We start from the raw sequence: 15691 nt of genomic DNA on the forward strand, positions 1-15691 counted from the left end.
AAAAATCAATTATATTAATTAATTATACTCAATTGAAATTCAATTGTGATGTTTGTTATGGTTGATTAGATTGGATTGTATGTATCATGTGCAAAAGAATGTTCCGTGATCTTTCTGTGACTGTAAATGTTTTCTAGGACTGGTGTCTTTATTTATTATGATTGGATTGGGTTGGATGATACTGAGTAAGACATGGTGTAGTTCGAGTGTTGCCGTGAAGTTGCTGAACACTTCTTCGCCTTCTTTCTCACATTTCCTATACCCATATTATCAAAAACATATAGCCTCATACTCCATAAACTTGATATTACGCCACAAAAGAAACTTCCTCTTTTTCCATTTTTGTTTGTGGACATATTATAATATTGACCTCATTGGATCTTACGGATTCTTTTTGTGGAATGCTTTGTGTATGTCATGTGTTTAACTTCAATTCCAGTAACTGAAGTGCATGTCAGTCTCATTTTGATTTGTAAAAATATTAAGGACCGATGCATAATAGACAATGATAGGCAATTTTTTTTATTACGCTTACTTTTTTAAAAAGAAAATTAGTTTTATTTGAATAATTAGTTAATTGGTTATAAATTTAACATTCATAAAACTTCTTTTTGATTTTGTATCTTGCAATTGGAAGTCAAATGTCTTCATAGATTAGGGCCTGCTTAGATACTTCCCAAAATCAATTATAGGGACCAAAATCATCATTTTGAAAAATTTTTATCCAAACACTCCACTTTCCAAAACTCTATTTACCTCTCAAAACTCCATTTTTTAGTGTTGTTTCTTTAACGCTAGTATTAAATTTCAAAAGCGGTCAACATTTTGGAAGTTTTTAAGGTTTTTAAAATGTAATGACCTATTTAATTTGAAATTGTGCATAAATTGCAAGGATTAATTAATAAGTCTTTTTAATAATAAAATATGCCTTTCACTGAAAATTTTCAGATTACATTCAACCCATGGTGGTTTCCTTTAAGCACTTGAATTAGGAGATTATAAATAAAAGTTATATTTAGTTTTATTAGTAAATAAAGTTCTGTATATACAAACTTACTCCTTAAATTAAAATTTTGAAAGGAAACCAATCTCAAAGAAGAGTACAAGACATGTCGTATACTCCTCCGTTTAAAAATATAAAGTATTTTTTGAAAAGTTGAATGTTTAAAAATATAAAATATTTTTAATCTTTTAAGGTATAATTATTGACTTTTTTTAAAAGGTGCCCTTATTGATAATGACTTTATATTTATTGTAAATTATTTAATAGGGGTAAATATGAAAAGATAAGATTAGTTTGAAAGTAAAAAAATATTTTATTAAAATAAAATTCAATTAAAAATATCTTATATTTTTAAACAAAAAGAATATGTTTTTAAAATTAATTTATTTAATTAATATTTGTAGTCTACGAACACAATGATGCAGGTTCAAATCGTGGATCACGTACTTGAAAGGAGATAATGTTGCTAACAAGGCAAGTTGCCTTTGGCATTCAACAATTATCACTTATGCTTGAAAAAGAAGTTGAGATTGAGATTCCACTTATCGGGGTTGTCTTTACTCTATTTAAGAATTTAAAATAAAACTATACCAGAAACAAAAAAGAATTTAAAATGAAAAAAAGCGAAATTTGTAACAAATAATTTTACTTTATTAACTAAAAAATATATTTAATTCTTTACTTTTACATGTTTCACTTCAACTCCTTAACTTTTCAAGATATCTTTTTAATTTTTTAACTCTAACAAAATTAGTTTTATCCTAACAAAATTTTATATTAAACTTTTAAATATTTACAGAATATTCTCAAATGTTAACATATTAAATTTAATTCTTTTTAAATAATAATAATTAATATAAAAAATATTTATTTAAAAATAACAATGTTAAAATTCAAGAACTAAAAAGATAATTTACAAAATTAAAAAATTAAATTAAAATTTTATATAAAATTAGAAGACTAAAAATATACTTTAACTTACTTTATTTTACTCAATTAAATCAGTAAAAATATTTACTTATTTATAAAATTTAAATTTACGAGAATTGAATTTTACTACAAAGTAAGAAAAACGTTGTTAGAGAATTCTTTTTTTTTTTTTTTGAATTCTCCAGCAACGTTTTTCTAAACTAAACCATAAGGTGGTCCTATCCATTTTGATTTGAATTGATGACAATATATAATTATTAAAGATTGAATGGAATGAAAATGCCAAGTTTCAATTCAACTTTTTTCATATAATCTCCATCTATGACAACTAAAACTACCTAAACATATCAACTAAAAGGTAACAGTTGAGAGTCAGGCTATGAAAAATGAAACATACGAATTTAAAAAATAAAAAAAAACAAAAGGTCTATGAACAGAAAGTCAATACCCGAACCATACATAAGAAGCCCCTAACAACAGTCATCAGCCCAGTATGGTGCGTTCTTGACTCCCTCTTCCTCTACTTCTTCATCGTCTTCTTCCAAACAAATCCCAAAAGAAATGAAATCACCAAAAAAAAAAAAACAGCCATTTTCACCCAAAAATCAAGAAAGAAGAAGAAAGCTGGTGCGAGATGTAATGAAGGTAGAACCTCCTTGGCTGGCAGCAAACACAGCAGCAGTAAATGATGAGAGGCTTTCATCTTCTGCTCTTTCTTCATTTGCATTCATGTTCCTCAACTAACCCCTATAAGCTGCCTTCAATACACCAATCTGTCTCTGATCTCTGAACGCTTTTTCTGATCACCATATTTAAGGACACTCCACACAGTTCACTACACCACCATCAAAAATTTAAAACTTTTTTTTTTTTTTGGTTTTTGGGTATGGGCGTGGTGTGATGATCATCATCAATCAGGAAGTAGGACAATTCAAGGCTGCCTTAATTTGCTGCACAGTGGTGCCGATGAGGTTATTAACGGTCGTCACTGACTCGAAGTTCAGCTTCGCAGATGGCAGGCTGCTCACCAGAATCTGAAACGCCACCGTGATCAGTGACCCTCCTGACCTCCTTGGTGTGCTCGAGCTGCTCGATGCTCCGTCCCCCACTCCAGCGGCTCCACCTTGCTCCACTTGCCCGTCTGGCGACACCACAAAGCCCGACGGCAGTAGAGGAATGTACGACGGATCCTCACCGCTCATGGCGATGTTGATCGCCGGCAGATCCACCGGGCAGTACACCACCAGGGATCCTGATGTGTCCACGCAACTCTCTTGCAGTATCAACATGTTGTTCTGGCTCGTGTTGAAGGCCTGCGTTATTCAAATATCAATGTTAACGTCAAGAACCAAAGTCAACCCAACAAAACTAAGGTTGTCTGGTCTAGCGAAAGTCAACCCATCTCTTCATACTTCAGTTGATAATTTTAAAACATGAAAAATATGAAAATATTTATATATTTACTCGAAGAACAGATATGCAGTTTCCAGGGTGAGATCCATTGGCTATATGAGCAACCTCTTGCACTGCATTCCCATTCGAAAGAACATCCCACTACAAGGAGTTAAAAAACAATAAATGAATCTCACAGTACAACGTTAATCAATTACATATATATATATATATATATATGTAAATGTGAGATATTGAAACCTGAGGTCTTTTTCGTTCGTCCTTGAAGAAACTAAAGACGGTCTGGGGAGGGATCGGGAGCCAGATGGTGGTGGCTGCGCTGAGAACGACGCCGTTTGGTTGGCCGGGATCGGAGCTCTTGTGGACGGTGACTCTGACCCCGACCTCGTTAAACCCAGAAAGTGTCGTCCATCTATGGCCGATCGATGAACTGATGCTCGTGCAGAAATTGGTTACCATCCTTTGTGCCAGTTTCATCATGCTCCTCTTGCCTTCCGGCGACGGAATCACTGAAATTTTTATCGTCAACGATAGACGTTATTATAGAGCAATGCGGTATGTGTTTATATATATATGTATATACATATATATATATACATACCTCCTCCAAGATCACGAGTTGAATTGCCTGTAACCATTAAACAAGCGAATCTTTCGCACATTCTTTGAAGTGTAGCGAGCCATCTTTCTGCTCCAAAAGCCAATCCACTGTAAATAAGATTTCTGTAGAGACGATGAGTTGGCGTTTTATCTTCAATCTCAACATGCTCAACCCAAGTCACCTGCTTGCGGAGTTTCAAGACAGTCAATTAAAATAAAAATAGGCTTATAATTTTGAGTCGAATGAAGAAGAAGGAAAATAAGACCAACCTTTGAATACCCATTAGGCATATCCTGGATCAAGCAACCAGAAGGGAATCTATGAGACCGAAACTGAGGAGCAAACTGATTATCTTGAGGAAAATCATAAGACACATCCACTATCGCCCATAAGCCTTGCTCAATTTGCTGACAATAACGCAGGAAATAGAACTCTCGAGTCGGAACCAGTGGAGAAAGCACATGAAGCTCTCCATACATCTGAGATTATACAAAGTTCAATTCATGAAAATTCAAATGGTAATTTAAATAATAATAAGACTTGTTTTTGTTCATCAGTATACCAATTGCAAAGCACCACTATGACCACCAAGCATTCCAGAAGATATCACTTTGATCGTTGTTGCCATTGAAACTATTGTAGGAAATAGCTCCATCCACTTGTTCTGCAGAATTAATCACGAGTCATGAAATTTTTCACAATCCAGAAAGCTTTAGAAGAAGAAGATGAAGAAGAAGAACTTACGGGGTCCATAAACATGTCGACCAAAGCCAAGCTATTCATAATGACAACTCCAGAATCTCGAGACGCTTCAATGCGAACATTGGGGTTCTTAAGGTGACTATTCGATCTGGGGAACATGTTTCCATAGGTGTCAAGATTGAGAACATCTCTCCCGTCGGTGCTTGACTTCATCCACAAGGGTTCATTCGTCTGCAAAAGCCTGAGCAACTCGTCCAAGGCATTCCCGGCAATGTCAGACATGACGGACTTGTCCATGTCAGAAAAAGAAGCCGCCTGATACGGCAAGCTCGGAACCGACGAAGAACTACCAGGAAGAAGATCAAGGTCAAGAGAAGGACCACCACCCATCACGGTTTGACCCCCAAAGCTTCCCATTGACAAGTCCAAAGAAGAAATATGAATCGGCTGAACCGGAGGGAGTTGAGAAATCGGCCTTCCAATGTATTTAGCCGCAATGCTGGATACTCTATCGAGCTGCAAAATCAACACAGGTTTTAACAAGAAGGAGGAAGAGGATAGGTTTTGAGGAGTTCAAGATTATTTAACCTCTTCTTTCAATTGAGCATTTTCCAGACGCAATTTTTGCTCGTCGAAATAAGATTCTTCGTGAAGAGGAGGTCCTCCACAAGAAGGGCAAATGACATTTTTGAGGGCCTCTCTGATAGCTATGTTCTCGCAACGAATCTTGTCATTCTCTGCTCTTAGAGCACAGTTATCGGCTCTCTCATGCTGGGCCTGAATTGTATAACAAAAGGAAACAACAATTTAAAACAATGAAGTGATAGTGATAGAGAAACAGAGAAGAAGAAGAAGAAGAAGAAGAAAATACTATACTATTACTATACCTTCATCTGGGTCCTCCTGTTCTGGAACCAAAACTTGATCTGCCTAGGGGCCAGCCCTAGTTCTCTGCTTAACTGTAATCTCTGCTTTTCATCAGGGTGGGGGCACTCCTTGAACATTCTTTTCATTCCCATCACAGGAAAAAGACACAGACAAAACAGGTCATCAAAATCGGAGTGACAGATAAACAACCAAACATAACCGTTCGTAAGAATAACTTACGATTCAAGCCTCTGAATCTGGTTAGCTGTGTGACGATGGTATCGCTTCTTGTTCCTCTGCGAATCCGAACCGTCGTGAAGGTGGTGGTGATGGTGGTGGTGGTCCCCAGGGGACCCACCACCGCCTCCACTCCCGTACTCCATTCCTCTCTCTCTGTCTCTCTCTCTCTCTCTCTCTCACTCTCTCGCTCAGAGCAGCAGCGGAAAGAATAGTGATGGTGTTAGCAGTGTATCAGCGAGCGCCATGACATGGGAGGATTAAAAGAAGTGAAATTTGAATTGTGGGCATGGAAGAAAGGAGGTTTTTAGAAGAGGGAGTAATTTTTGTGGGTACGGAAGAGAAGAGAGCATAACGTTTCTAATTCCAATGACCAAACATACCCATTTACGCGAAGATTCTCAAGCGATATCAGAAACGGCTGAATGATTGATCAAAGATATCGGCATGATTTGAGATTTGAGAGGCGAAAGAGTTATGGCCTGATTTAAGAAACCAAACCCAAAAAAAAAAAAAACAAACAAACAAACAAGCAAACAAAGAACCAGCTAGCTGTGTGTGAGCGCGCGAGTGTGTATAGTATCAATCTGTTCCACAACCCACCACTTCACTTTCACAGAGGGTCTCTCACAAGTCATTAGTGTAACTGATGAAGGGTTTTTAAAGCGTTTCTTCCGAGCAAGAAAGGAAGGGCCTTAAAGTCTCTCTATTCTCTCTCTCTCTCTCTCTCTCTCTATAACCAATGGGGACGAGTGAGGGGTACAAGCACAACCAGGTGGGTAACCCCATTAAGCTATAAATGAGGTCGGCGGGTGATTTGTCAGCCGCCGCCCATTCCCGGTGGCCGGGGAGCCATTTCTCGGCGGCGGGTGGCGGCGAAATGACGGATTTGCCCCTCCAGCTAACTCTCTTTCCACCTCTCTCTTAACTTATTTATGTTTCCTCAGCTACGACTTTCTCTCTCTTCTTCTTTCCCCATTCTTGGTTCGTACACACACTACAAAGTGGACGCAAAAGTCAAACGTTGCCTTCCCTCTCTCAACAGTCCTGGATCCTCTGCTATCGACCCTTCCCTACGACTCCATCAACCAATTAAAATTTGACATGTTATCACAATAAGTTAAATTTTGTATTACAAAGTTTATTTTGTTGAAAATTTTAAAAATATAAAGTGTATAATGCATTATAAAAATTTTAAATTATAAAAAAATTATTTTATTGAAACTTGCTCGGGAATCATTCCAGTTAATTTTTAATTAAACATTTTTGTCCAAAATTTTTTATTAACTATTAAATAATAACCTAATGACACGTTAATAAACTCCTTGCAAAGATTTTTTTTTTTTTGAAGGAGTGAAGTGTTTACTGTTTGAGTTTTTCTTCCGTTTTATCTAAAATAAAATGATTTATTGAAAAATTCTACACCTATTGATATTACTTAGATTGTTAAGTAATAAAATGCTCTACAATAACGACGTAAATTTTGTTTGTATCAGACTTCCATTAGAAGCTTTGGGAAGAAAAAGGACTGCAAATTTAAACAATCAAGAGGTTGCATTTTTTTTTTAACAAAAAACTAAGTTTGGATGAATTCACTTTCGTAATTTAACACGTTTGATTGAAGTTGGAACCATATTTAGATATTTAAATATTCAATTTGATAATGAAGAATACCAACATTAAATTTGTTTGGTCTCAAATATGGTAAGACGAAAATATTATCAATCAAAATAAGCTGGAAAAAAACACAAGATAAATTGAGAAAAGTACCCGAAATTATTCAGCGATACAAAATCTAATCGTTAGGAATACTAAAAATAGAAATATGTCTGAATCATTTGTTTCTATAATTCAAAGATTCAGCTTTCTTTTTCCTGAGATCAGATTGAAATTCGGTATTTTCCCCGTTTTCACTCATTTGTGATTTGTGATTCTAATCTAAAATCATTTGACCAAGAAAAAGAGCATACAATTAATTAAAAAAAACAAAGAAAAAACGATTTAGTACATGCTTCTTTTGGAACTTCTAATTTTATTTCATGGTCAAATCTTCTTTTATCTCTTTATATGGATTAATCTGTTATGAACATTATGAATATTTCCCAATAATTTCTATTTATTGTCTCTCAGTCTAAATTAAATTAAAATGCATGAATTTTAAATAATTATAGTGTGAACAGAACAAAAACTACTCGTGTATGAGCATTCAAATTCCTTGGCCATATTAAATACGAAATCTTTATTATCCAAAACCACATTATTACAAATATATCAAGAGGATATGAGGATTTTAATGGCAAGTTTTAATCTTGCACACAAATATAATCAATATCAAATTAAACTAAGAATTTATTATTAAAAGATTTTAAAGATAACGTGTTGTCTATATAAAAAGATACGATTTATGTACATTGCGTGTTAATTAATTAGTAGTCTTTGTTACAGACAGCTTATTTATAGCTTACATTATATATTTTAAAAGAATAAAGTGCAGTGCAGGTAATTATTTCAGTGGACAAAATTAAAAGATAGTATACTCGAGTATGAAAATGAAAATACACACTCTCTCGTTTAAAAATATAAGATATTTTTTAAGGAGTTAGATATTTAATAATATAGGGTATTTTTAATCTTTTGATGTGTAATCATTGTTTTTTTTTAAAAGTGCTCCTATTGATAATGACTTTATATTTATTGTAGTATATTAATAAGGATAAGTATGAAAATATAGAGTTAGTTTGAAAATAGGTACCTATTTTATTGAAAGGTAAAATACGATTAAAAATGCCTTATATTTTTTAATGAAAGGAGTAGTAAATATAAAAACCACACTTGTACTTTAAGACACATTATTTTAACATAAATACATAAATTATTTCCGTAACTTAAATCATGCAAAGCACATTCATATGATGTTAAGATTGTGGCATTTATATTCTCCCTTCTTTTGAGCTTTATTTAATATGAAATTTAATTATATTCTGTTTTTATGTCCAGTAAAAACACACACACACACAAATAGGTATTAAAAATATTCACTAAACTGGCTGATTAATTTAAAATTGGTGAAGGCAGAGGACCATTCGATATATAATTTATTTATAAAATGAAATAAAAAATTGTCCTTGAATTTCCTTGAAGAGCATTTCACGGTAACCTTTTACTTTTATTTTAGAGAGTATTAAATGATTGAATTTAATTACTAGAAAATAATGATAAGATTGAAATTCTTGTTTGGTTAGATTTTTTTTTAATTAAAAAAAAAAGGATTGTGAAGGCGAAGGGAAAGAGATTGCTAATTTTTGTCCAAACAAAGGGTAGTTGGGATTCATGAAAATGACAGTGGAAACGTCATATCCTGTCAGTTTACATCATCACTAAAATATTAAATTTTGAATAACAATTAAATAATGTTAAAAATATATATTTTTAAGTTTAAAAATAAAATATTTTTAATAAAATTCATCCCTTAATAAAATATTTATTTATTTTTAAATTAATTTTTTTATATTTATTTTTATTAAATACTCTATAATAAATATAAATTTATTTATTAATAGGTACACTTTTAAAAGAAAGATAATAATTACATTTTAAAAAATTAAAAATATTTTATATTTTTAAATATTCAACTTCTTAAAAAATACTTACATTTTCAAATGGAGGGAGTAAGATATTTTTAATTAAATTTTATTTTTAACATAATAGTTATTTATCTTTAATTAATTATATCTTTTCAAATTAATCCTATTTAATAAAGTATTTTATCTTAAATAAATATAAATAAATTTATTTAATAAAAATATTTTAAAAAAATTATAGTTATATTTTAAAAGATTAAAAATATAATCCTAAAAAAATGTGGAGTATGCACTTTTTCATTTTGTTTTTAACATATGATTAATAAATAAAGAATTTGGCTGGTCAAAATAAATAAATAAATAAATAAAAGATTTGGAATTTTAAAAAAAATTGAATTATTAAAATAAAAAAAGCATCTGAAACTTTGTACTTCTCCATTTAAAATATAAAATATTTTTAATTGAAATAAGCACATCTTAATATAAAAAAATTTCAAAAACATTATTTAAAAAATTAATTAAAAATAATAATTATATTTAAATTTTTTAAACAAGTATTCTCTTATAATAATTATATCTAGTAAAGGTAAATTTTTTAAAAAATGTAATAAATATTTCTTAAATTTTAGGTTTTGCTTATAAAAATAAAATAATATGTGATAGTCTATCTATTATGATAAAAAATAAAAGTTGTGTTTAATGAAAGAAACTAATTTTTCATAATATAATAAAATAAAATTAAAATTATTTAGTAAAAGAAGTGTCTGTATTTAATATTTAACAGTATTTTAAATAAAAATATTTTTAATAAAAAATATTTAAAAATTTTAGTGAGTTACTCAAATCGATTCAAATATTTACTCAACGCGTAGGTCAACTAATGTCATTGATTCTAATGATACATGCTCAACTAAAAAGTAGGAAATACTCATTTTAACAATTTGGAACATAAAATAGAACTAAATTAAGAAAAATAAACAAAGGGAAAATAAATAATAATATAATAATAGAGTGATTGGCGGAATGGAATGACCACCAATATTGGGAGAAGTAAAAAGAGGTGACGTCATAATTGGGCCCCTACTTATAAACAGTAGCCCGTAACTCTCGATTTCATCGTCAATCGCCGTTATAGCCGCCTTCTCAATTCCTTGCCAGCATGTCTTTCACTTTTTCAAAATTCGTATCTTTATAAAAAAATATTCTTATGAGATTTTTTAAAAAAACATTGACTAACATTGGCACATCACACTCATGAATTAACTCTTCAAATTTCTCATTTTATTTTTAAATTTATAAAATTATATTAACTTATTTATAAATTTAAATTCAAATTAAATGTAAATTTAATTAATGTGTGAGTTTATTTTTTAAATTTATTATTTTATATTTTTAATTTATAAAATTATATTAATTTATTTATAAATTTATATTAAATGTAAAATCAATCAAATTTTGCTAAACTCATTAATTTTTTATTAAATTGAACTGGTTAAATATATACTATATAAAATTTGATTTTAAAAATGGTAGGAACTGCTTCAAAAAAAATAAAACTCAACAATAAAAAACTAATATTAATAAATAATAATAAATATTAAAAATAAGTTTAAAAATTTTACATTGAGTATGATAATTTATTTATTTATATAGATAAATTTAATTTCAATTATTTATATTTAAAATATATTTAAAAAAATTATAATCATATTTTATATCTTAATTGTTTAATCATATACTTTTAATAACCATTTATTAATAGAAGTAAACTTTTACGAGTTTATAATTTAAGTTTATATTCTTATAATGAGTTTACTTAAACTTACGAGCTTAACAACCTTAGTTGTAGTTGATAAAAATTTGATCTGTAACTCATAAAATTGCAAGATCAAGTCATGCTTCTAATGTGAGGATCCTGTTAATGAGTACTTCCTCTGATTTTATTTACAAGTTATTTCTATTAACCTCATTAATATCAATACAATAAAAGTATAAGGAATAAAAGTAAGTAAAATTTTGAACGTAACCTTTAATTACAAAGCAAAAAATAAGTTAATTATATAATATTAATTTTTTTATCTCTCTCTCTTTTATTTTTTAAGGGTGGTTTAAGAATTTTAATTTGAAATAAAACAATCCCATCGATTAATTACTTATAAAGTGGACCAAATTATGTTTCTAGAATGTGATTAATATTCAGAACTGGAGAAGTAACTTGTAAATACCTCTATAAGCACTCTTTGAGTTTAGAAGTATGTCTTGACCTCATAAGCTTTCGAGACTCAATTCACTTGAATTTTTGTTTATAAAAAAAAAACATGAGCAATGTTGTTTACCAAGTTTTGAATGGTGAATTAATTAAGAAGGATTTATTCTTACAAGGTTGAATAAAAGTACTGCTCCAGAAGAATTAAGAAGCTGTTAAGCAACCTTATTTACAAGATTTGAATGATACCCCCTTTCTCCTTGTTTATGAAAGAAATTATTATTTTAATTTATTTTTTATATAAATAAAATCATATTTTTTAATAGACATTTATTGTGAACTTCTTAAATTACTATCATAATTTTATCATTTATAGTTATGAGAAACAATTAATAAAGACTTGACTAACATAATTAATAGACATAATTAATTAATTAATTAATTTTTTTAAAACCTACATACTACAGTTTTCTCTCTCTTACAAATAGAAACAAAGAGAGTATAATAATAATTAATTTTGAAAATTCAATATAATAAATATAAACACAAAATAAAAAAAATTACACTCTCTCATTCCTTATATGATGTGTTTTTTTTAAAAAAATAAAAACACATGATGCTTTATTTTTATCCTTATTATTTTAACAATTTATTATAATTTTAGTCAAGTATGGTGAGGTTCTCTTTAATTATAAAGGCTACAGTTGAAATATTAGAATGTTTTTGAACAAATAAAGCAATCTATTCCCTCTAGACTTATAAATATATATATATATATATATATAAAAGGTGCTTTATAAAAATAAAAAGTGATCCTCATTGTAAGATACTCCCCATGCTACAAATTATAAAACAGTTTAAAAAAAGGGAAAAGCAAGCCTTCCCCTCAAAGTGAAAATTCAATGCAATCGAATTGTGGGCCCTTCTTTCTCCCTAAAACCACAGGTGGACCCCACTCCCCATTTTTTTCCGCCATTTCTCTCTCTTCCCCCTAGTTCACTTCCCCATGTCCATCCTACTACCTCTTCTCTAGGCCCTAACCCCCTCTTTTTTAGTCTTTTTCTAAATATTATATCATTTGTTTTGTTCATCCTATTAATGTCAAAATCATGATGGGAGACTAAAAATTAAAATTAATTTCTTGCTGTTTTGTTAAGTCTTAATATACATTCTACGTTTAAGTTTAGATAACATGTAGTACAACTTTCGTAACACAACACATATTTTAAACTCATACTCCCTATAATAAAAAATACAAGATATTTTTAAAAATTAATTGTTAAAAAATATAAAATATTTTACATTTTATAGTGTAATTAATGTATTTTTTAAAAAAATATTCATAACAAATAAGCACTTTATATTTAATTTTAAATAAAAATTATATTAAATGAAGGTAAATATAAAAATTGGTGTTAATTTAAAAATAATTAATTATTTTATCAGAGTAAAATTTAATTAGAAATACTTTATGTTTTTTAATAAAGAAGTAATGAAATTATATTTTTCACTTTTTTTGAATAAGCATTGTAAAATTTGAGTAGCGTATAACATGTTACTTTACTTTTTAGGAGGAATGTTAAGGCTGTCTAAAATTATTTTTATTTTATTATTTTAAAAATTAATATTTTGTAGAATATATCTTGAAAATAAAAAAAATAAAAATACATGTTTTTCTCATTCTCTCTTGTTCTCAAAACAATAAGTTTAGAATACCTAAAAATTATTTTTATTTTTTTAGACTGATATTTCATTTTTTTATTTTTTATTCTGAAGAATAAAAAATTATTTTCAAAACAGATTTTCAAACAAGCCCGCTATATTTTTAATTATTAACTTAATTGTGGCATTATTAATTTTCATTCTAGTAATTGAATATTTATCAAATGAGAAAAATATCCAATGTCTTCTAAACACGGGAACTCATAAAAACAAAAACAATTATGATATACTTCCTCCGTTAAAAAATATAAAGTATTTTTTGAGGAGTTGGATGTTAAAAAATATAAAATATTTTTAATTTTTTGAGATATAATTACTACTTTTTTTAAAAGTGTCCTTATTGATGATAACTTTATATTTATTATAGATTATTTAATAGAAATAAATATTAAAAAATATAGTTAATTTGAAAGTAGGTAACCACTTTACTAGAGGGTGAGATTCGATTAAAAATATTTTACATTTTGTAACAGAGAGAGTATATATATATATATATATATTCCATGCAGATTTTAAATTATAATTTATTATATTCTTTTAAAATATATATTTCTCCCCCAAATTAAATTTTCAAGTTATCATTAATTATGAATGTGTAAGTGTGAATTTTTCTTAAAAAAATTCTAAAATAAACATCGCAGAAAATTTGCATGACGTACTTGAAATAAGCACAATATTGGCTATTCAAAACAATTTGTTCTTTTTAAAGGGAAAAAAAAATAACTTCCATATGTCTGACGATGTCGTCTAATAACCTCTGGGCGTTTAAGTTAAAAACCTAAAAATAAATCACCTCATATCAAACCCAAAACATGTTAAATGTAATATATATATATATATATATCACTTGCAAAGAGAAGAGAATATGTCTATGCTCACTTTAAAGAAGAGAACATGTTTTAAGACTTTGATTATCGAAATATTAAATTAACTTGATGAGTGTAAGTTTATGGTATATATAGGCTAGTTTAGTCCAACTTGATCTACAAAAGTATATATTAATTTTCTTAAACAAAAACAGACTCTTTATTTGAGGTGGAGATTTTGATTGTTTTTCATTATAAATTGCCATTTTTAAGAACAAATTAATTTACCAAGCAATAAATAGTCAGGGGATACTGGCCCCTAACCAACAAGTAGTACTCATCCAAGTTAAAGCATTTGTTTTTCGTGTTTCTTCATTTGGATTCAAGTTCCTTTATTTCTAATGCATGTAGTGATAAATCTCATAAAGACGTATTAAAGCATTTGTTCTGAAGCCCTAAATGTTAAAATGATTAGAAATATATATACAAATCTTTAAAAGTTCCAAAAGCTTTTAATATATGCGCGCGCGCGCGCGCACTATTTAGCCTAACTTGGCTTGACTATGTAGCCCTAATCATCACACGTGTTCGGCTTAGATGAATGACCTAACCTTGCTTTTTATAGCTTGAGTGACCTTCCCATTTTATATCTATATATTCACTTGTCATTATATATACACACACATTCCCCCTTTTCCTTAAAAAATAAAATATTCGACATTTTTAATTAAATTATATTCTTAATAAGTTAATTAATTATTTTTAAATTAATATGGTCTTCTTATTTAATTACTGGGGCGTCTCACTTGATTGAGTTAATTTGTTTATTAAAAGTGTTTTTGAAAAAAAAAACATATTAATTACACAATGAAAAAATTAAAAATAATTTTTTAACATATAATTTAGAAAATGTCTTATAATTTTTTTTAATAGAGGAGTGTACATCTCCATCCAAAGAGAAATCGAGGCAAAGTTTATAGGGCAGCACTGTACACAGCGAAAAAAATAGGAGCTCTCAAATCTTAATATATATATATATATATATATAATTTATAACAAATTTACATATAAATATAATTTATCACAAATTACGTACATTAATTGTAAATTACACATATATATAGCGTAGTTTATATTAAATTTCATGATAATTTTATGCCCATGATGTTGATATAACAATCTACTAACGAAGTAGTATAGCTTAGTGTATATTTTATTATATATTTCTATTTTAATAATAACTTTTGGTAAAATATAAAAGCACGGAACTTTTAATTTAATCGTGCCCATTACTCTCAAAGTAGATTATAAACGTATTATTCAATTACCGTGTGTCTCAGTAAACCGTCATTAGCTAACTCATTAAAAAAAATCAAAATGAAGCTAGATCTAAACTTTTCGATATCACATTCCAAAATTTTCAGTAAATCAATTTGAACTAATCAACCTAATGCAAGTCAAATTAAAAATATTTATATCGAACTATACCTTAAATTATCACATGATTAGGCGATAAAAGTTTTAAGAGCAAAAAACTTTAAACAAAACACAAAAAATATTTCTAATTGACCAAAAAACAAATCACAAAAAATAAAAATTCAGGATCTTGAATTTAGATTTTTT

At 28.8% G+C, this 15691-nt stretch overlaps 1 protein-coding gene across 1 annotated transcript; it reads right to left on the minus strand.

The window, feature by feature from the left end:
• Positions 1-2297: 2297 nt before the first annotated feature.
• LOC129302065 (homeobox-leucine zipper protein HDG11-like) lies at positions 2298-5899 on the minus strand. Its single transcript, XM_054940742.1, has 10 exons — positions 5757-5899; positions 5537-5654; positions 5238-5426; positions 4692-5165; positions 4510-4611; positions 4217-4426; positions 3948-4128; positions 3587-3855; positions 3398-3487; positions 2298-3246 (listed from the first exon to the last, which is right to left on the minus strand). Exons 1-10 carry the CDS (start codon positions 5897-5899, stop codon positions 2848-2850), a joined length of 2175 nt encoding a protein of 724 aa, XP_054796717.1. The 3' UTR covers positions 2298-2847.
• Positions 5900-15691: the final 9792 nt, after the last annotated feature.

Source organism: Prosopis cineraria, unplaced genomic scaffold, assembly GCF_029017545.1.
Source record: "Prosopis cineraria cultivar Desert tree isolate PC_DT_omini unplaced genomic scaffold, ASM2901754v1 PC1, whole genome shotgun sequence".
Classification (NCBI taxonomy): Eukaryota; Viridiplantae; Streptophyta; class Magnoliopsida; order Fabales; family Fabaceae; genus Prosopis; species Prosopis cineraria.

Coding starts and splice junctions, on each gene's coding strand:
- LOC129302065 (XM_054940742.1), bottom strand. CDS start 5,899: ATGGAGTACGGGAGTGGAGGCGGTGGTGGGTCCCCTGGGGACCACCAC. Junction 5,427..5,536: donor ACAGGAGGACCCAGATGAAG/GTATAGTAATAG, acceptor TATACAATTCAG/GCCCAGCATGAGAGAGCCGA. Junction 4,427..4,509: donor ATAGTGGTGCTTTGCAATTG/GTATACTGATGA, acceptor GTATAATCTCAG/ATGTATGGAGAGCTTCATGT.